At 38.1% G+C, this 20,964-nt stretch overlaps 1 protein-coding gene and 1 pseudogene across 1 annotated transcript; both read left to right on the top strand.

The window, feature by feature from the left end:
* Nucleotides 1-6,212: 6,212 nt before the first annotated feature.
* Nucleotides 6,213-8,119, top strand: TCEAL9 (transcription elongation factor A like 9). The gene is made up of 3 exons (XM_077147072.1): nucleotides 6,213-6,352; nucleotides 6,844-6,909; nucleotides 7,281-8,119. Exon 3 carries the CDS (start codon nucleotides 7,354-7,356, stop codon nucleotides 7,663-7,665), a length of 312 nt encoding a protein of 103 aa, XP_077003187.1. The 5' UTR covers nucleotides 6,213-6,352; nucleotides 6,844-6,909; nucleotides 7,281-7,353; the 3' UTR covers nucleotides 7,666-8,119.
* Nucleotides 8,120-14,760: 6,641 nt separating this feature from the next.
* On the top strand, nucleotides 14,761-15,679 carry LOC143670981 (homeobox protein NANOG pseudogene; annotated as a pseudogene).
* Nucleotides 15,680-20,964: the final 5,285 nt, after the last annotated feature.

Raw genomic sequence — 20,964 nt, 5'->3', positions numbered from 1 at the left:
AGTCTTTCTCTGGAACTTTGGGTACCTGTGTGACATCTAAGACTCAGAGTTGGGGTCCTGCAGCTCTGAAAGTCAGCATTGCTACATACAACTGTTAAAGAAACTGAAAAAGAGATCAGGCTTCAGAGATAAGAAAGAAGTTGATCAGTTTGGGATTGAGGTAAATCAGAATTCAGGGCAAAAGATGATATTGTCTATATTTTAGAGCTTCACCTTCTGTATGAGACTCAAGGAAGATAGATTTCTTTTGTCCAAATCCTAAATTTTCTGTAGCACACAATCTAACTCAACCTGCCTGGAGAGCTCCTTCAAACAACCCAAACACATGGAGTCCAGAATGGGAATGAGGGTTTGTAATTCTATACAGCTTAATGTAATACCCAGATATATCCCAGAGTTTGTTGGCCAATTACTTAAAAAGTATTGGCAAAAGATATAAACAATCCATGTGCCCAACAACAGATGAGTGGATTGAAAAATGTGGTATATCCATATGGTGGAATATTATGCAGCAGTAAGATGAAATGATGCCCTGAAGTACCTGACAAGATGGATGAGCCTTGTGGACATAATGTTAAGTGAAATAAGCCAGACACAAAATGATAGATATTATATGACTACACTTTTATGACCATGGAAAAAGTAAAATCAGAGGCTTATAATACAGAACATAGGGGACCTAGAAATATATGGACGCTAGAGATGAGTGAACGGTTAGCTAAGGAAGTTGAACTTAAATATAAGGGAACACATAGAAGCGAAGGTGGTTCACTAGTGGGTTTATGAGTAATATTACCATAGTGAAGGTGAACATAATTGAAAGGGGTTGTATAGACTCATGTGTCCCACCAATTAAAACTACAAATATAAATAAGTTCTTGCATGAACTACTGCAAAAGTATGAATCTTGTACAAAGGGTGTATAAGTTCGAGGTATAGGAAGAAAACTGCTATTGCATGCTATGGGCTGTATTTAACAGGAAAATATCAACAGTACCACAGCAACACCAATGGTAAATAATGGGGGGAGGGACAAGAGTTAAGGGGAGGTTTGGATTTTCTATTTAGTGATGGTGTGTTTATTGGTTATCTTTTTTCCTGGGAAAAATAAAATTATCTAAGATTGAGAGTGTTGATGGAATGTTGACTTTGGACATTATACATGACGCCCAATGAATGAAGGTGGCTGAAGGATGCAGAGACTGAGAAGTAGATCCGCAAACGATGGTGAATACATATGATCAAATATTCTGCTGCTGTACAAAAGAACAAAGTTGTGAGGCATGCAATGCTGTAAATGAACCTGTGGAACCTGTGGAACCTTTCTGGCTCATTTAGTGAGGCTAAATGAGCCAGAAAGCAAAGAACAAATATTGTATTGTCTCATTTAGAAAATACTTATAAGAAAACAGTGGCCTAGCTTGTAAGCTCTTATACTATAGCCCAAATACCTCTAAAGAGTGGGAGAAAGATCAAAAGTGATGGCGGAGTTATACAGAGAAGGTGGGGTGTAACAAATGAGTATGATTGCTGAATCATTATATTGATATTTCTTTTCATCTCCAGAATCTTAGAGCAGCTGGAAGTAAAAACCAAAAATTGTGGAATTATAACCAATACCAAACTCTGAAATTTGTTCTACAACTCTTTACTGTGATGTGCTTTGAAATTTATTGCTTTTTTTGTACATGTTATTTTTCACAAAAAAGTTGATTGTGATAATAAATGCACAGCTATATGATGATATTGTGAACCACTGATTGCACCCTTTGGATGATTGCATAGTAGTGAATATATAATATATATCAATTTTTTTTAAGTATTGGCAGAATCCCTTGAGGGACTGTAGAAAAAATATGAAACTTTTTTTTTTGAAGGGAGGTGCAAGGTCCGGGAATCGAACCCGGGTCTCCCGCATGAAAGGTGAGCATTCTACCACTGAACCACCCGTGCACCCCTAAAATATGAAACTTTTATAAACTTTTTAAAATGTTACCACCAGGGAACCCCTGATACTCTCTCAAACATTAAGGGCTCCCAAGTAATAGGCCAAGCCCTTGATCTTGAGGCTTGCTCTTAAGAAATTTATTTCTGCAGCAGAGAAGCTAAGCCTACCTATAATTATGCCTAAGAGTTACTTTCAGAAAACCTCTTTTGTTGCACAGATGTGGCCTCTCTCTAAGCCCAACTTTTCAAGGAAAATCTTACTCTCTCCACTATGTGGGACATGATGTCCATGGGTTAAAATCTCCCTGGCAATGTGACACATGACTTCAAGGGATGAGCTTGGCCCTGGTACCATGGGAGTGACAATGCTTTCCTGACCAAAAGGGGGGAAAGAAATGTAATAAAATAAGGTAGCTTAGCTAATAAAGTTCAAATAGAGTCCAAAGTCTATTCTGGAGGTTACTGTTAGCAAGCTACAGATAGATATTGCTAATTGCCACAGTTTGCCAAACCCCAACCAACATCATTCTTGTTATCCCGAAAGAACACCTAGGGCTTTATCTGAGATTCTACAAAAGTTTCATGCACTAAGTTTACTTTCCAGAAACCTATAACTTCCAGATGGTCCCTAGGCCAGGTAAGTCCCAAAAATCAGAGGGTACAGCCTCTCCAAGAACACCAACTAGTTCCATATCCCTATCCCATACTGTCGACACCCCTTTTCACTATGAAAATTTTAGAATGGGCATAGCCCAAATATCCCTAAAGATTGGGAGAAAGATCAAAAGAGAAGGAGGAATTATAACAGAGATGATGGGATTTAACAAATGAGTATGATTATTGAATCATTATATGGATATTTCTTTTTAGTTTCCAGCCTCTTTAAGCAACTAGAAGGAAAAACCTGAAAAAAACCTGTAATCCACACCAAACTTTGAAATCTGTTCTATAACTACTTGTAACAATGCACTTTCAAATTTATTGCTTTTTGTATATATATTATATTTCACACTAAAAAATGTTAAAAATCCTTGACATAAAAAAAGTTTTAGTGTTGTGCAATCATCACCACTATCCAATATTTGAACATTTTTATCACTCTAAGAGATAAACCTCATACCCTTTAGTTATCATCCCCCAATATCCCCAATGCCCCCCCTCCAATACACACCAGGCAGAATAGCCATTAATTTACTTTCTTTCTCTGATCACCCTAGTTTTGAGAGTAATTATTTTCATGGAAGAACATTTTTATAAATGCAGTATTAACTATAGCCATCATTTACAATAGGATTCATTGTGTTGTATGGTCCTATGTTTTTTAATTTTTATTCTAGTCACATACGTACAACCTAAAGTTCCTCTTTTAACCACATCCACATATCTAATTCAGTATTGTTAATTACATTCACAATGTTGTACTATCATCACCACCATCCATTACCAAAACCTTAAAATCGATTCCCATGGAAAATCTGTACAATTTAAAGCACTAACTCTTCATTTCCTACCCTCAACCCAGTCCCTGGTAAACTATATTCTAGATTCTGACTCTACAAGTTTGCTTATTCTTGTTATTTATAATTAGTGAGATCATACAATATTTGCTCTGTTGTATATGGCTTATTTCACTCAACATGATATCTTTAAGATTCATCCATGCTATCGCATGAATCAGAACTTCATTCCTTTTTAAGGCTGAATAGTATTCCATTATATCTATTTTCCACATTTTCTTTAGCCATTCATAAGTTAATGGACACTTGGGCTGCTTCTATCTTTGAACAATTGTGAATAATGCCTCTATGAACATCAGGAAGACACTTATTTTAAATGAAATTACCTAAGTACTATCCAGAAGTGTTGACCAATTCAGAGTCAATGTCCTGAAAATAAATGAGAAAGTCTTTGGGGGAGTCCAGAGCACAGTTTTCCTGACTTCCTATGATAAAATGTTTGCACTGAACCTGCTTTCAGGTCACAGCCACTATCAGTAGACAAAATCACCCTTAAGGAAGAGCATATGGATTTCCATCTAGCAAAGCAGAATGAGGCAAGCTAGGGTAATTGGTAAGGTCATAGCACTTGGGGTCAGTCAGATTGGTCTCCTCCCTCTTTCCTTCCCTTCTTGTAGATCCTGCCCATACTCTGAAACCCAGATGTTTTTCCTCTGAGAGGCTTTTTCTGACTGCTTTGGGCCAACCTGACTGTTGCCTTTTCTGAGCTCCTATTAGCCCAACAGTCAATCCTTTCCTTTTAGCCCTTTCTCCAAATGGCTGCATCAGATGCAAGTTCTGCTTGCCCAGCTAAATCATCCATTCTACCTCTAGATCCTGCCCCAGAGGTGCACCCACAGGGAATATGGCCCACTCTTAGGAAGATAAACTTGGGGTAAAGGCAAATGCAGGCTTTGGATTTGGGCTCTGGGACCTAAAGAAGGATATTCTAGGATTCCAGGTATCTAGAGAGTGGTCTAGAAGGAGAGGAGTGAGAGCTCCAAGTCAGTGCATCTCCTTGCCCCATTGACTCTTCACTACGTGAGGAAGGGGACATCCAGAGTAGGGCCACAAGCAGACTTTCTAAAGTGGGGCCTCAAGACAGTTTTTTTCCACTTGAGTATATGGAGGTAATGTCTTTGGGCACGTTGCTTAAACTCTCTGTTTAGTTTTCTCATTTGTAAAATGGAAATGAAAATATTTCCCTTGCGGGACTATTGTGAGTATGCAATGAGAAAATAGCAAAGCTCCTCTTTCTTTTTAAGATATTCTAAGGATTTCTGGAACCATTTCCTTCACGCTGGAAAAATGCAGCCACCATTCAGGATGTGTCAATATTCTTATAGGGGTAATCTATTCAAATATTTTACTAATCACAGGCATCTTTTTAAAGTTCTGAGAGCTTGCCTGTGCTCTCCTGTTTTAGATGTAAATCCAGTACGGGCAGAATGACTTACTCAAAGTCAAACCGTCAGTTCTAGGTCCGGCACTGGGACTAATGTCTACTAGCTCTCACACTAGTGTTCTGTTCAACAGACCCCAAACAGTATGAGAGAAGAGTAAGTGAAATAAACTGTCATGGGGTGAGGGTTTGTTTTTCCTTCCACATTATTCACTGAGCTCTTCATTCCCCCCTCACAGAAAGGGCACTGAAGCTTATATAAAATAAAAGTACATGCTTATATCTCTTGTTATTTCTCAAATGTTACCTCTGAGAGCAATGCAACATTTTTAGAAGTGGCTGCCTGTGTTTTGTGCTTATAAAAATTATATCGTTTCCTGTTAATTCAACTCATTCATTAATTTAATAGATATTTATAGAGTGCTTACTATAAGTGAGTTACTGTTCTTGAGTCTGAAGAATTGTCGTACATTCGTCACCTGTGTCTAAGAGTAAGATGTGAGTCTTAGACTTAAGACTAAGATATTGGTTGGAAGGAAACCAATATCTGTTTTCCGAAAGCCAAGTGCTTTGCATTGGTGCTATCATTTAGACTCACTAACAGTTAATTATGATTTGAATACTATTCTCTTTTTTCAGATCAGGAAACTTACTCACATGTGTAGCTGACAGTTGACTCTGCAGGCAGCACAGCTTTCTGACACACATCACAACCAGAACTCTAGAGTCACACATTACTTTTTCCATTTTGAAATACTAATTTTCTCCAAATGAAACACTAATATAATTATAATAAGAGCTCACACTTCTAAAGTAGTTACTATATGCCAGGCACTGTTCTAAGGACTGTACATGTATTAACTCATTTAATCGCTGTAATTTTGTCCTTGTCTTTTCTGACTATAAAAAGATAGAAGACTTTTAAAAAATAATAATATAAAAGTATTAAGAAATAAGTAAAAAATGCATTAAATATTCCACTCCTGTTCCAGGTCCCACTTCTACAACTGTTTCTACACTCTTTCCCAGGCCCCACAGCAACTACAGAGAAGATTGCAAATGGAATGCAGGCTGGGGGAGGGATGGTGAGTGGGGGTTTTGGTTATCCTCAGAGCGGAAGACAAAAAGAGACAATTCTCTAAACAAGAAATAGAAAAGTTCAGTATCTCCAGAAAAAGATGTAGCCTCTCCTTAATCAGAGAAAGGCAAATAACATTTTCCCAAAAACTCTGTGATAGACAACAACAGAAAAGACTGACAAGACCAAATGTGAACCGCCGGGGTAAGAGGAGCAGAGGGCGGGCCGACTTCTGCCGCGCTTTTGGTGGGAGTGGAAATTGGGGACCCTAGCTCGCTGGTGACGTGGCTCTCACGTGACCAGGAGTCGACGTGTGCAGAAGTCCTGCGAGTCTGATCCTTGTTCCGGTCTGGGTACCAGTTCCCTTTTGTAGTGCTGGCAGCAGGGCTTGAGGCCAGCAGAAGAAATCAACTTGCTGTAATTGTGCAGGTAAGTGTCAAGATGGGGGATGACGGGATTCCTAGAGTGGGGGTAGCCTAGGCAGAGACTTGAGGGAGTCTTGGTCAATCCGTTTGTCCACCCCCACTTCCAGGTCTGTAGAAAATGACCCTTGGAAAGGGACTAGGGGTCCCGGAAGAAAGACAGAGACCAGTGATAGCTAAAAATAAGTATCCTCTGTTATCTCAGATCGCCCCCCAATGCTCACCCCTCCTCCCAAGCTCTATGTCAGTCTTAAAGACAGTTCGTAAGTAATCTAAGCTTCTCACTCCTTGACTGATGAGAAATGTGAGCTAACTAGCACTGGGGAGAGAGGGAGAACTGGGGGAAACAGAAAGTGGGAAACTTTCCATAATTGAGACTCATATTGAGGAAATGTGTGTGACCTGAAACTAGTGCTGGTCGGCACACCAAGCACTCGGCCCCCTCCAACTCCTCCCCCTACCATCCCTTCCGTTTCCCATTTGTCTTCTGCTCTGCAGGTCTGTTGTCCGTAGCACGGGACAAAGCTAGAAAAGAGGAGGAAAAACCTGACCGGAGCAGTGCAGGTAGGTAAGGGGAATGTTATAAGGACTCCTAGAGTGAGGGTGGGTGAGGTAGAATCAGAGGTTGAAGGCCCCAGTGCCCATCCCCCCAGGCTACCACGTTCTGGGAGGGGTCTGTGTAATGCCTTGCGGGGATAAATAATTGGAGGAGAGCTAGGAGGTTGGAAGGAGGACCCTGGAAAAGGCGGGGGAACAGACAAGAGAAGGGAGGAAAGGAAAGTGAAGATAAGTGGGCAGGGGCAGAGAGACCCTGATTGCTGACTGAGCTGCTCAGATATTTGTTTTCAGCTCTGAATCAAAAAAGGCAAATGAAACTTTGGTCCAGAGCACTGGTCCATTCACACTTTCCTTCTTACTGTTTCCTTGCCTTCTAGGAGTAACTGTATTTAAAAAGAAATAAGCAGGGGGAAAAAAAGGAAGGAAGGAAGGCAGAGAGACACACACACGATGAAACCCTGTCAAAAATTTGAAGGCAAACCAGATAATGAGAATGAACCAAAGCTGGAGGAAGAGCCAAAGCCTGGGGAAAACCCAGAGGAAGAAGAGCTAGAAGAGGAGGCAAAAACAGAAGTAACTTTTAGAGAAAGACTGATTCAATCTCTCCAGGAATTTGAAGAAGATATACACAACAGGCATTTAAGCAATGAAGATAAGTTTAAAGAAGTGGATGAAATAGACGAGATAAGGAGAGTAAGGAACAAACTCATAGTGATGCGTTGGAAGGTTAATCGAAATCATCCTTACCCCTATTTAATGTAATTTACCTTGATTTTTATTGCTGTGATACTAACATTACCATATAGCTTCCTTTTGATTTGCATTTTCTTGATGTACCTTCGACTCTTTTCCTATTTTTAACTTGGAAGTGTTAGTAATTTTAAATGCCTCTCTTATTTATAGCTCATTGTTTACTGTATTTTTAACTGATCTACAAATCTCTAACTTTTAATAGGGGAGCTTTGTTCATTTGATGGAATATAAAATGAAAAAAGTTACTAAGTAATATATGACTACCATAGTTTGAAAGAGAAGAGTACATTTATAGATTACATATATGCTCATAAATGTCTGAAGGACGGAAGACAAAAGTACAGTCTCTTATTGGTGGGATAATGAGTGATTTTTTTCTCTGCTTATTTGTATTTTTCCTTATTTCAGAAATGAACACACATTGTTGTTATTAAAAATAATAAATTTTTATAACAAAAAAGAAGTAACCAGTAGCACTTACCAGTTTATTTTTATATTTTTATGGAAAATCCCTTTATTATTTTCTACTTTCATATACTGTGATTTTTTTAAAATTTCAAGGCCATTTAACCATCCAAAAAGAAAACAGAAATATATTTGAATACAAATAGAAGCAAGTACTGAAATAACCAGGCAAACACTTGTAAATATGCACATCCTACTCACTTGAAGTCCCATATCCCTTGAAGGAATTATCATCTATGTCATATATTATTATGAATTAGAAAGTTTATTTTTTTATCACATTTAAGAAATGTATGAAGCAAAAGCTTTTAAACGTTAGTGGTACAGCAGAATGTTGCATATTTATCACCAAAGTAATCTGTCCACTTCCTTCAAAAATAGCTAAACTTTAGCATGAGACCTTGAGGGAGCTCACAGTTGCTTTTTCTGTTATACTTTGACCCAAACCAGCAAAAACAAAACAAACCCATCAAGCCCTCCATACTTTCAAAGCTGAAACTCCAGCCCCCTATTCATTTTTCTTTGTGTCTCTATACAGCTAAACTAAGAAGTTATCAATTTACTTTTAATGGCACTGAACCTGGGTCTCTGGCACAGCAGGTGAGAACTCTACCACTGAGCCACCGTGGCCTGTCCTCAATTTACTTTTAATGGCACTGAAAGGTACAATATTTCTTGACAGAATTTTAAAAGCAAACGTGAACGTCAAATTACCACCAGACCACTTAGCTGGAAGAATAAATTTTGCATCTTTTCTCATCTTTAATAAAGGGGTGATAATGATTTTACAGGGATGTTATGGAGCCCACATAAATAAATGATTTTAAGCTAAATTCGACAGGTGTTTGTCCCTACCCATTGTGCTGGACCCCAATCCCTTAGAGATTCCTTTCAGCTATTTGGGAGAGTGGTGAAAGTAATTCTTACCTGTGCTTAAAAACAAACCCAGGCAACTGTGAGATAACTGTTAGTGCCCCTCCTGCTGTGCCTGCATAACCTCCCAGCCTCTCCCCTTTGATATTGCTGTGTACACTTAGTATTCCTGCCCCTTCTGCCAGGTCATGCATCCTCCAGGCTTGCACTGATGCAGATCTATTGGAATCCTCAAGTAGTGAAGCCCAACCTATTCTTCTGAACCCCCAGTGGGCCAAATCTCCAGACTAATTTCTAGAGAATTGTGGAGACTATTCATCTCTTCGATGTAGATAGACACTTATCCAGTGCCACTTGGGCCACACTGTTTTACAGAGATCTTGGCAACATGAGAATTTTAATCATAGGCCCCCTCCTCTCCACAAGACTCAGACCCAAGGAGTCCATTTGGGGAGTTGACTAGGAGACAGCTTTGAGTAACAGATGTTATGCTTAAGTCAGAGTTGCAGCCCTGGGTCTGAAGATTATGGTTTGATCTTCTTGACTCTTTTATTTTCTTAGGTTAAGTGATCAAAATCAATCCTGTTCTGTGTGCAGAGAAAAACTTTATCTCATCCTCAAGATTGCCTGCTTCAAAGACAACTCTGAGGAATGGCCTGCCTTAGTAAGGAGCTGTCAAGGCCCTGAATGCTTGGCAGATTCAACAAGAACATGCAGGGATACTCAGGGCCCATGGCATATTGCCTCTCCCAATAACAGCATTTGTTTGCTCTGTGTAAAAAAAAAAACTTAATGTGAATTTCAAACCTTTCCTAACACAACAAACTTTGATTTGTGCTTCCAAATTAAATACAGCAGGTAATGCATTATATGATAGGGTATAAACAGACCATTTGTGAACTATTTGTAGTTTATACTTGAGGAGAGAGGATTTTGAATGAAACCTAAGTTCAGCTGAAGCAAAGGAGCATCAAAGGTAAACAGTCTATGATGAATTTTAAAATTGCACTAAGAAATACATAACCTGATACTGCACAATAAAAGAGATAGAGGTGGAGGAGCAAAACCAAAGTCCTCATCAGGTTGCCAATTACAGGAGTATTCTAATACCAAATTTTTCACTGGAAAAGCTGACAGGAGACTGTTTTTTGAAAATCAGTCCCACATGCTACACAGACTTAATCACCACAGCCCCTGTAAAAGGCAAAAGCTAGGAGGAAAGCTGGTTTGTTCTCTATAAGGAAAAGTGATAGTTGTGTAAGAGTTGAGGGAAGGGACCGCATACATGTAACAGTATCCAAAAGCAATTATTTGATATTCCAAAACCAGAGTATTGGAAGAGCCTCAGCAAAAGAGCTGTATCAAATCAGCTTTGTCAAAATACTCTGCTTCCCTCTGAAATAAAGATAACCTGCTACAGAAAGTGGTAGCCAGGCTGAAAAAAGTGGTTAAAGATGCAGACAGTAGCTTGGGGAATAAGTGATTTCCTACAATGAAGTATACAGTGCCATATAGCAAGAAGAACACTAAGAATGTGACCGAACTTTGAAATTAGTGACTATGTTTATGAGACCATTCATTTGTCCCAGTTAATGGATTGGGCATGCCTCTATCGCCAAGACTTTTTTAATGAGGAACAAATTGTAGCAGGATAATATGAATATATGAGGCGTATGGCAAAAAAAAACTGACACAGGAGTGTGCCTCGGGTGTTTTAAGAACAGCAGAGAAGCCACAGTGGCTGGTGCTGAGTGAACTATGGGGAGCAGTAGGAGATGTAGTTAGAGATGTTATAGTGAAGGGGATGGAGCGGTGCAGAAGGAATACAGGGTTAGAGGCGATCGTAAAGACTTTGGCTTTAACCCACAGTGAGACTGAACTCCTGGAAAGGCTTTCTTCTCCTGGTTTTCAGAACGAAGATTCCCTTGATTTTCTGTCACCTTCTCCTTTTGCTGATATCTTCTCCTTTGTTTTATCTTTACATGTTCTGATACTTCAGATTTGGTGCTGGGTCTTTCCAAATTGTGTTTTTACATTTCATCTTAAGTATTTATGTTTCATTCCAAAGATTCAATATCATCTATATGCCAATGCTCTCATTTTTATTCCTCCAACATTTACTGTGCCCATTAACTCAAAAACCATATATTTAACTGCTATCTTAATAAATGCACCACGACTTCTATAAGTATCTATATCAATCATAACATCTTCAAGCAGCCTTGATTTTCCTTCTCAAATTTACTTATCTTTCAACATTCTCTACCTTAATAAGTAGACCCACAATCCATGCAGTTGTTTAAGCCAAATATGTAAGAGTAAGCTCGTGAATCTTCTATTTCTTTGTCCCATGCCTCCTATCCATCAACAGAAGCTTTGGACTATACCATTACAATTTATCCCAAATCCATTTGCTTCTCACAATCTCTACCACCATAATCCTAATCAAGCCACCATCATCTCTTGGCTGACCTACTTGGCCAATTGTATTGGCCTCCAATAGGTGCCCTTGCTTCTAGTCTTGCCTCCCTAGAATCTCAATTCCACAAAAGCCAGAGTAATCCCACTAATACCTAAATCAGATCATGGCACTCTGCTGCTCAGAATTCTCCAATGGCTCCCACTTCACTGTGAGTAAAAGAAAAAATCCTTACACTATCCTTCATGGTCCTAAATTATCCATCTCCTTATTTACCTCTCTGACCCCATCTCCTACCATTCTCCTTTGCCCATCACTCTTCAAACTTGCCACTTTGTTGTCCTCAAACACATCGCACTCTTTCCTATCAAAGGCAAGGCCTTTATACTTTGTATTCCCTCTATCTAGAGTGATTATCCACTGATCTTGTTTGGCTGAACCTTTCTTGTGTTTTAGATTTCAACAAAAATATCATCTTGTAGAAGAGAACTTTCTTCATCCCTCAGTCTGAATTAAAACCTCCTTGCCCCAGCTACCATTCTATATCACATCATCCTGCTTAATTTTCTTTATAACGTTCAGCCCTGTTTAAATTATCCTACATATGAGTTTGCTGATGATTTAATGAAATCTGTGGTATTTTCTGGCCATTTAAAGTTTTTTATTTGTTTTTATTTTTTTCCTCCCTCTAAGTACTTACTTTTGTACTTAATTTTGTATTTGTAATTTTATGTAGTTTTTGTTTTTGATGCTCCCCCCAAATTATAAAAGTTTCAGGCCCACAAACTAATTCAATGCCTGGTTCTTCGAAACTTTAACTTCCTTGGTGTAACGCCATGCTGTGTCTTAACCGTGTGGTTACTCACCAAAAATTCAATTTTTGATCATTATAATGGAAATGAATTTCTTTCATTGGGCTAAGAGACCTAAATCTAAGAGCCAAGTGAATTGGCTCAACCACAAAGTAGTACGAAGTTAAAAGAGACTGAACTAAGTAAATAATTGAGCTTTTTGTCCAGTAACTTTATCATATACCAATGACTTGCATCTACTTTGGTATACTTACAGGCTTGAACTCTATTTCTTAGATAATTTTGTATTTTAGCACCAGTGCCATATTTGTTTTAATTATTTATAGTACTCTGTTTTTAAACTGGGAGTTTAAATTACATATTACCATTGTTTTTCATTAATTTCTTGGCTTCATAACCATTTGTTTCTTCATGAGAATGGTGAAACTTCATTGTCATGATTAAAATAAAATTCTTTGATTCTGATTGGAATTACACTGAAACTATCAAACTAGTTTGGGTAAAATTGTTTTCATGATACTAATTCACCCTATTAAGGAACTTTTCTCCTAACTTCTATCCATTGTACAGTTACAGGATAACTACATTAATTTAAAGCACAAATGAAAATGCAGGCAAATACAAGCTAAGGACCAATGGCAAAAAAATATTTCTCAGAGTTAAACTTACACTATGGTGTCATTTTGGGAATAAAACAGGAGGCATTTGAAACTACTCCACTGACGGACATAAGCAAGAATTAAGGCAGGGAGCGGTGCGATGGTGGTTCAGTGGCAGAATTCTTGCCTGCCATGCCAGAGACCTGGGTTCAATTCTCAGTGCCTGCCCATGCAAAAAAAAAAAAAAAAAAAAAAAAAGAATTGAGGCAGAAAGAGCAGTGTTAGTGAGAAGACATCATGCATCATGGCAAAGGACGTGAAACAAGTGAGAGGATTCCAGAGATATGTGGAGGTTGATTCAGTAAACCTTGGTGAATTATAAGATGTGAGGGATGAGGGAGAGGTCATCAAAAACAATTCTCTGGTTCCTGTCATGGGCAACAGGTAAATTCTGGTGCCATTTACTGAGATTGCAAACTGGAAGAAGCACAGATTTGCGTTAGAGATGGGAAGAAGGAAGGGACACAGATGCAGTTTGGCGCATGTTGAGTTTGAGGTGCTCATAGGACACTGAGGTGACAGTTCTAAATGTAGTTGGTTCTGGATCTCAGAATGGAGTTCTTGGGTCAATTTAGGAATCACCATGTGTTTTGATAGTTGTGAACACAGTGGGAATGCATGAGGTCAGCCAGAGGAAGCAGGTACATTGAAAAGAACAGAGGTCCTAAGACAAAGCCTTAAAGAACACAACATTTAAGGAGATGTGTAGTGTTCTAAGTAAATGTGTTGGAATTAAGAGGAACTGTGTTGGAATTCTGACACTCTCATTTACTATTTTATCTTGAGAAAAATATTTAATTTACATACACCTCCAAGTCTTCCTTTGGAAATAAGAATGACAGTACTATTTACTTCATAGGATTGTTGTATGGGTTAAATGCCCTGATGCATATGAAATCCTTGTGACACAGTAAGTACTGTTATGGTCTACGAGGTCTATTGTAAAACATCTGGTTGTGGAGGAAATTAAAATCCCACCTGCTACATTTCATATGAAATGGGAATCCAAGCTATAATTCAAGGAAACATTCATAGTTATTTAAAAAGATTAAAAATTAAAATGAAAGATTTTTAAAAGTGGAATAAAATCCAGTCAACTATTTTTATTATTTCAAGATGGCTCAGGACCTTTGAAACATAGAAGCAAAGAAATGGTCCATAAAATTAGCCTAATTCACCTCAAAGATATGTAAATATTATATAGCAAAAAAAATCATGAAACTTAAAGGCAAATTATAAACTGATAAAAAATTAATCGCATATTATATACTAATAATTTTTAGCAAAGTCATTAAGGAAAAGACAAACACCCTAATTATAAGATAGTAAAGGGACTGAACAGGAAGCTGACAGAAAGAGAGAAAGAATGAAAAAATGACAGAATGAGAGAGCAGCAGGGAGGAAAAAATACCATATGTAAAACTCAACCACGCTAGAAACCAAAGAAACGGACATTTGAAAACCAGCATTTTACCATTGTTCAGCTAACAACCTGAAGAAGTATTCATTTGTTTTGTTTGTTTGTTTTAATGATTACACCCAGAAACAGCTTGAGATACTCTGCATAGGTTACAGTCTCTCCTGGTGTATGTGCTTTTAAAGGGATTAGACACACCCACCTTCTTTCCTTCCATTCTTCTTTATCCATATAACTTATAAAAAAAAGACTACAAAAGTAAAATATGGGCTGCATTGGGCTCTTTGACTATTGCTACTTTGGAGGTGGTTCCCTTCGTCCCAGGCTTTTAATACTTTCATCCCTATAGATTTTCAAATTTTTCTAAGATTTTCCACCCAACTAGTCTTTTAAGCCTTCCTTGGCCATTCTCACAGTCTAAGTGTTTGTTTTTTTTCTCTCCTCCTTCTGTTCAACAACATGAGTGTAGATCTAGCTTCTCCCCAAAGTTTGCCTTGCTCTGAAACAGATGATTCTAGTAAGTCTTCACCAATGTCTGAGATTTATGAGGCCGAAAAAAAATGCATCCTTGCATGTGTCATCTGCTTTGGCACATCAATCAGAAACAATCTTTCCTCTACCTTCCTCCATGAATCCACTTATTCAGGATAGCCCTGACTCTTCCACCAGTTCCAACGTTAAACTACCTGCTTTGGTGGAGAAGAGCTCAAGGAAGAAGGAAGATGAGGGCCAGGTCAACAAACAGAAGATCAGAAACGTGTTCTTCCAGACCCAAATGTATATACTCAATGATAGGTTGCAAAAACAGAAATACCTCAGCCTCCAGCAGATGCAAGAACTTTCTAAAATTCTGAACCTCAGCTACAAACAGGTTAAGACTTGGTTCCAGAACCAAAGAATGAAATGTCAAATGTGGCAGAAAACACAACTAGTCAAGAAATGAAAACAATGTGACTCAGAAGGGCTTGGCACTTACAGAATACCCGGGACTCTATTCTTCCTATCCCCTGGGGTGCTTGGCAAACAATTCTGGTACCCTTCCAACGTGAAGCAACCAAACCTGGAACAACTAGACTTGGAACATTCATCCCTGGAACAGCCAGTCTTGGAGTAATCATTCCTGGAACAGCCAGACGTGGTATGCTCAAGCCTGTTATAATAACCAAGCCTGAAACAATCAGTTTCAGAACAATGGAGAGGAATCCCTGCAGCCCCAGATTCAATTCCAGAAAAATTTTGCCAGTGATTTGGAGGCCACTTTGGGAAGTGCTGGGGAAAGCCACAGTGCAATAAGCAAACTATTAAATATTTCAATACCCCACACAACATGGATTTATTCCCAAATTACTCCATGAATGCCCAGTCTGAAGATGTATGAAGATAAGGGTGAAGATAGGCATATGATACAATCTCAATCTTGGCACAGGCTGCATTACATCCTTCCTTGCAGAATTGTCTTGACATCTGAGTTTCTGACTTTATGCTGGTTTCCACTGGGCAATTGGGGTGTGGGTGTAGGTGTGTTATGAGTCTAATCAGAGGTTTCAAAAACTCAGTAACATTCCAGATTACCTTGACTGTTCTGGACAATATCAAAGATGAGTTGTCTGACTATAGAGAACTATAATACAATGGTTTGGATATCTCTAGTATCTAGCCTCAAAAATAGGAAGTAAAAGTATAAAGATGTTTGCTGGAGTACTCATTTTATGGGATTTGGGAGGGATCACTGAATTGTTCAGATGGAAAGGTTAAGCTATCATGACCCTGCTTCACTGATTCCCTCTACCCTCTTCTTTATTTTACTGCCTCTAATTTGTTCATTACTTTATTTGTAGCGATATATTTTGTTTTGGCATCATGGTAATATAGTAGTTTGGCTAGTTGGTTTATACATTTTATAGGTAAATAAAATATATCCATTAAAAAAAGTAATACGTGTGCAATTCTAAAAGGTAAGCTATACGGGGGTGCAAAGGTAGTTCAGTGGTAGAATTCTCACCTGCCATGTGGGACCCGGGGTTCGATTTCCAACCCATGCACTTCCCAAAAAACAAACAAGCAAGCAAAGAAAGAAAAAACAAACAAAAATTCAACAAATGGTGCTTCAATAACAGATAAAGAATGAAATGTGACCCCCACCATACAGCATACAAAAAAAGTAAACAATACAGATAAAGTGTACAAAGTAAAAACAGAAATATTCCCTATCCAATTATACCCAGAACTCCCTTAATAATTTTAGTATTGTGTGGGTGAAATATCTATTTTAAGAAATAAGTTAAGTCAAAAAATACTACTTGCTCACTATGCATTATTGAAAGAAAATGCAGCAAGTTTCATAACAGGAGGTGCAGTATAATATATAATATACCCTTTATATTTCACCTCCTTATCCTTCAATCACCCCCAGCCCTAAGCAACCACATATGAATATGTGTTTAAAGGTTGTTCTAGTTTTCTAGCTGCCAGAATGCATTATACCGGAAATTGAATGGCTTTTAACAAGGGAATTTAATAAGTTGCATGTTATCAGTTTTTAGGCTGTGAAAATGTCCCAGTTAAAGCAAGTCTATAGAAATGTCCAATCTAAGGTATCCAGGGCAAGATGCCTTGATTCAAGAAGGCCTATGAAGTTCAGGGTTTCTCTCTCAAGTGGAAGGGCACATGGCGATCATGTTGCTGGCTGGTGGACTCTCTGCTTCGTGGTTCTGCTGCGTGCTCTGCTGTGGCTTTCTCGTGGCTCCGTGTTTCTTCTCTGCTCTCTCTGAATCTCCCGCTTTCTCCAAAATGTTTCATCTTTTATAGGATTCTAGTAAACTAATCAAGACCCAACTGAAATGGGTGGAGGCACGTCTCCACCCAATCCAGTTTAACAAACCACTCTTGATTGAGTCACATCTCAGGGGAGATAACCTAATTAAAGTTTAAAACGTACAGTACTGAATAGGGATTAGAAGAAATGTCTGCCTTTACAAAATGGGATTAAGATTAAAACACGGCTCTTCTAGTGTAAATACATCTTTTCAAACTGGCACAAAGGCATGAGGTCTTTTAGTTCCCTACAGGAAAAGAAGAAGAGATGTGATGTTTTAAAGTGACATTTTGTTATCTCACCAAAGATGGCCTCCCACAATCTGGTTATTTAAGAAATAACAATTATTTTTAAAAATTACTAATGGGTAATTCTATGTATCCTTATATATAACTATCAAAATAGTTCCTTAGACTTACACAGAGCACTTCTCCCTGTCTATGAACTATGAGTCCTTCTCCAGATAATATATCATTAATCTATCATATTACAGATAAGGAAAGTGAAGTTAGATCACCTTCCTCTATGCTCCCAGTGCCTCCGCAGCACTTAAAATACTCTCCTGGTTTTCTCCCATTAAACCAAGTGCTCCATGGGAATATGGAGGCAGTATCTGCCTTGTTCTCTTTTATATCTGGCACAGAGTAGATGCTCAGTAAAGGATGGTTGAAATGAATATATATTTCTTATATTCATGTTAAGTAGAAAGACCTACACCCTGGGAATCAGAATTCCTAAATGCAGTAATGAGATTAAGATACGGATATGGGCAAGCAGTACCTTGCACAGAAAAGTGCCCAAAAAAAATTAAACAATACCTGTTGAATGAAAAACAGAATGAATGAAATATAGATTTTATAGTTGTTAATAAATGAATCTGTGTAGTGGTTAAGAGCATGGACTCAGGAACTAGACTGCATCTGTTTGAATTCCTGCTCTGCTATCTCTTGCTTGACTTCACATCCCTGAAATTCTCTTATTTGTAAAATGGAGGATAATATTAGCACCAATATCACAGAATTTTTGAGAGAATGAAATGTGATAATAAATAAACATATACAACAATGCCTAGTATGTATCAGCATTTTATAAGTGCTATTTTCTATTATTCTCTTTTCTTTCCATCACTACGTATGTTTAAGAAGAACAGGGTAACTCTGTATATGCTACTTCATAACCCACACTAAAAAAAAAAATATGTTCTCCCTTCTCCTTGCAAAAAGGATGCCTTTTCTCTGAAGACAATTTAAAAGATACAGGTAATAGCACCTGATGGTCAGCATCAGAACTGTGTCTTAAACCTCAAATATGACAACAATTGAGTGAAAGGGATGAGGGAGGGGCAGGGACTCCAAATCATCAGGCAGAGGTTTCTGGATGTAAAATGTAGCACAGGATACTATCAAGACACTAATGTCTGGGTCTCTGAAATTCGTGACAGGAAATGTAGACCCTGACTCAGCAGCTAGGGGAGGGATGTGGCTGGAGTGGGGGGCGCTAGAAAAGGTGTGTGTGTGTGTGTGTGTGTGTGTGTGTGTGTGTGAGAGACAATAAATGAATATTTATATTTGAGACTTTAACTAGAGATATATAAAGATTATTTGTACTACCATCCCCTAAAAATCATCTGTTTTGGTAGTCTTTAAAATAATTTCTACCTTATTCTTGTATCTACCAAATTGATTGTAGAATATCTCTAATGACTTTGCACATCAGTATCCAATCAGCACACAATGGAAAAATATGCTAAACTTTTTTCTAGAAAAATTAATTTCTTAGACATCTTTGAGGTAGGAAAAACATGAATGAGTCAAGACTAGAAATTTCATTTTAAGTACTAGTCAATAGTTATTTTGCACTTAATTGTTGCAATCAAACAAGTGTCACTAATGTTTCGACTGCCTTATCTAGTTGGAGGGCAAGAAATGGAGGCTAAGTAAGGTGTGTGATGGTTTTAAAACATTTCTTCAAATTATGTAACAGTCCTCCCATCAAGATGTGGGATTGCTCTCCTCACTTTGAATCTTTGAAGAGGGCTTCTGATTGTTTCAACCAATAGAGTACAGTTGAAGTCAATCTATGTGACTTCCAAGGGTAGGTTATAAAAGGTCATACAGCTAACGCCTTATTCACAGGGAACCTTTGCTTTTGAAACTCTGGGACAGTCAGGTTGGACAGTCTACATGTCAGCATTCTGCTTGACAGTTCCAATTGAACCTGTCCTTTAGCCATCTCAGTTTTAACTGATCTGCTCCAGCTGTTTGACTCATCTACAGTCTTTCAAGTTACCCTCAGTCAAACCGTCCTAGCTGAGGCACAAGATATCATGGAGCAGAGAATAGTAGCTGCCACTGTGCACTTTGTGAATTCCTGGTTCACAGAATCTGTAAGCATAAATATCAATTATAATATGTATCAGTGAATTTGGGGGTGGTTTGTTGTCCATCAATAGATAGCTGGAACAGGTAGGAGTCATGCAGCAGGTGATAGTTACAGGTACGCAGCAGTCATGAAGCCAATATGTTATTAAGTCATCTAAAAAGAGTTAGGGAAGTGTAAGAAAATGAATGGAGTTTTAAACAGGCAACCAACTTTGGGGAGTGAAATTTCATGTAAACTTTTGGATTTCCGATATCTCTTGGAACAAAAAAGGAATATTTGCAACCCTGGGTCTGAATTGCCTCATGACAACCATCGGCAAGAAGTAAGTAGATGTCATCTCATTTTGACAGAGCATGTGATCCCTGGTTCAACCATACTCCATTCTGTCTTCACTCACTTATGTGTTACCTGTGTGTTACAAACCCTGAACTAACAGGGCTTACAGGATACTAGGACCCTGCTATCTGTTAGAACTAACACTGTTGTATTCGTCACAGCACTCTATCTGCTTTTTACTGGAAATGAAGAAGAGGTTTGGTTCAAGTCTTGTGGATTTTTCTAATAGAAATTAATCCAAATGCTTGACACTTAGGAAAATCTGACTTATAGGTTTCTCCAAAGGTTGTTATATGGCTATATATATATATATATATATATATGGTGTACAAGATACATTTAATTCCAAATGATACCACCTTCAGAAACACGAATAAAAAATAGTGTTTGTTTCCGGGCAACTCAAAAACATATTTTGAATTATTCAGAAATATTTACATGATATTTCTATAATAAAGTATTCAAACTCTTCTCTGAGCCCACCATAGCAATGTTAAAATATGACACAAATTACAAAATAATGTTCCTGCAAACAGTTACAACAATTTCAACTCTTAACAACCATGAACGAGAGTGCATATTTGCCTACATACTCATCTACCCTGAGCATTTCTAATTTTCTTAATCTTTGCTATTTCACTTTTGCTTTATTTTATATTTTATTTTTAGTGAGAGAAATTACTCTCCAATACCTTCCATCACATTTAAAATAAAGTCAAACTACTTCCCATGAACTAAAGAGCCAACTACAAGATATTGCTCCCGCCTATGTTTGTGAGCTGATCTCTTAACAGTCCTGGCTTTTCTCATTATGCTCTAGTCACACCAGATTTCTTTCTATTCCTCAAAGGTGCTAAATTATTTCTCACCTCAGGTCCTTTACACTTACAAATGCCTCTGCCTGGAATATTCTTACTATACACTTAGCATGGCTCCTCTTTCTCATAATTCAGGTCTCCATTCAAAAGTCCATTTTTTCAAAGTGGCTTTAGTGGGTTCATCTAAAGTAACATACGCATCCGCTGCTTTCATCCAGTGTTTTCTGTTTCTATCTACTCTAATGGAAGAACTTTGAGGACAGGAGCTCCATCTATGCTGTTTCTTTTTGCATCCCTAGTGCTTAAAACAGT

This window comes from Tamandua tetradactyla, chromosome X (genome assembly GCF_023851605.1).
Source record: "Tamandua tetradactyla isolate mTamTet1 chromosome X, mTamTet1.pri, whole genome shotgun sequence".
NCBI lineage: Eukaryota > Metazoa > Chordata > Mammalia > Pilosa > Myrmecophagidae > Tamandua > Tamandua tetradactyla.
This window is presented reverse-complemented; position numbering and strand designations above follow the sequence as displayed.

Coding starts and splice junctions, on each gene's coding strand:
- TCEAL9 (XM_077147072.1), top strand. CDS start 7,354: ATGAAACCCTGTCAAAAATTTGAAGGCAAACCAGATAATGAGAATGAA.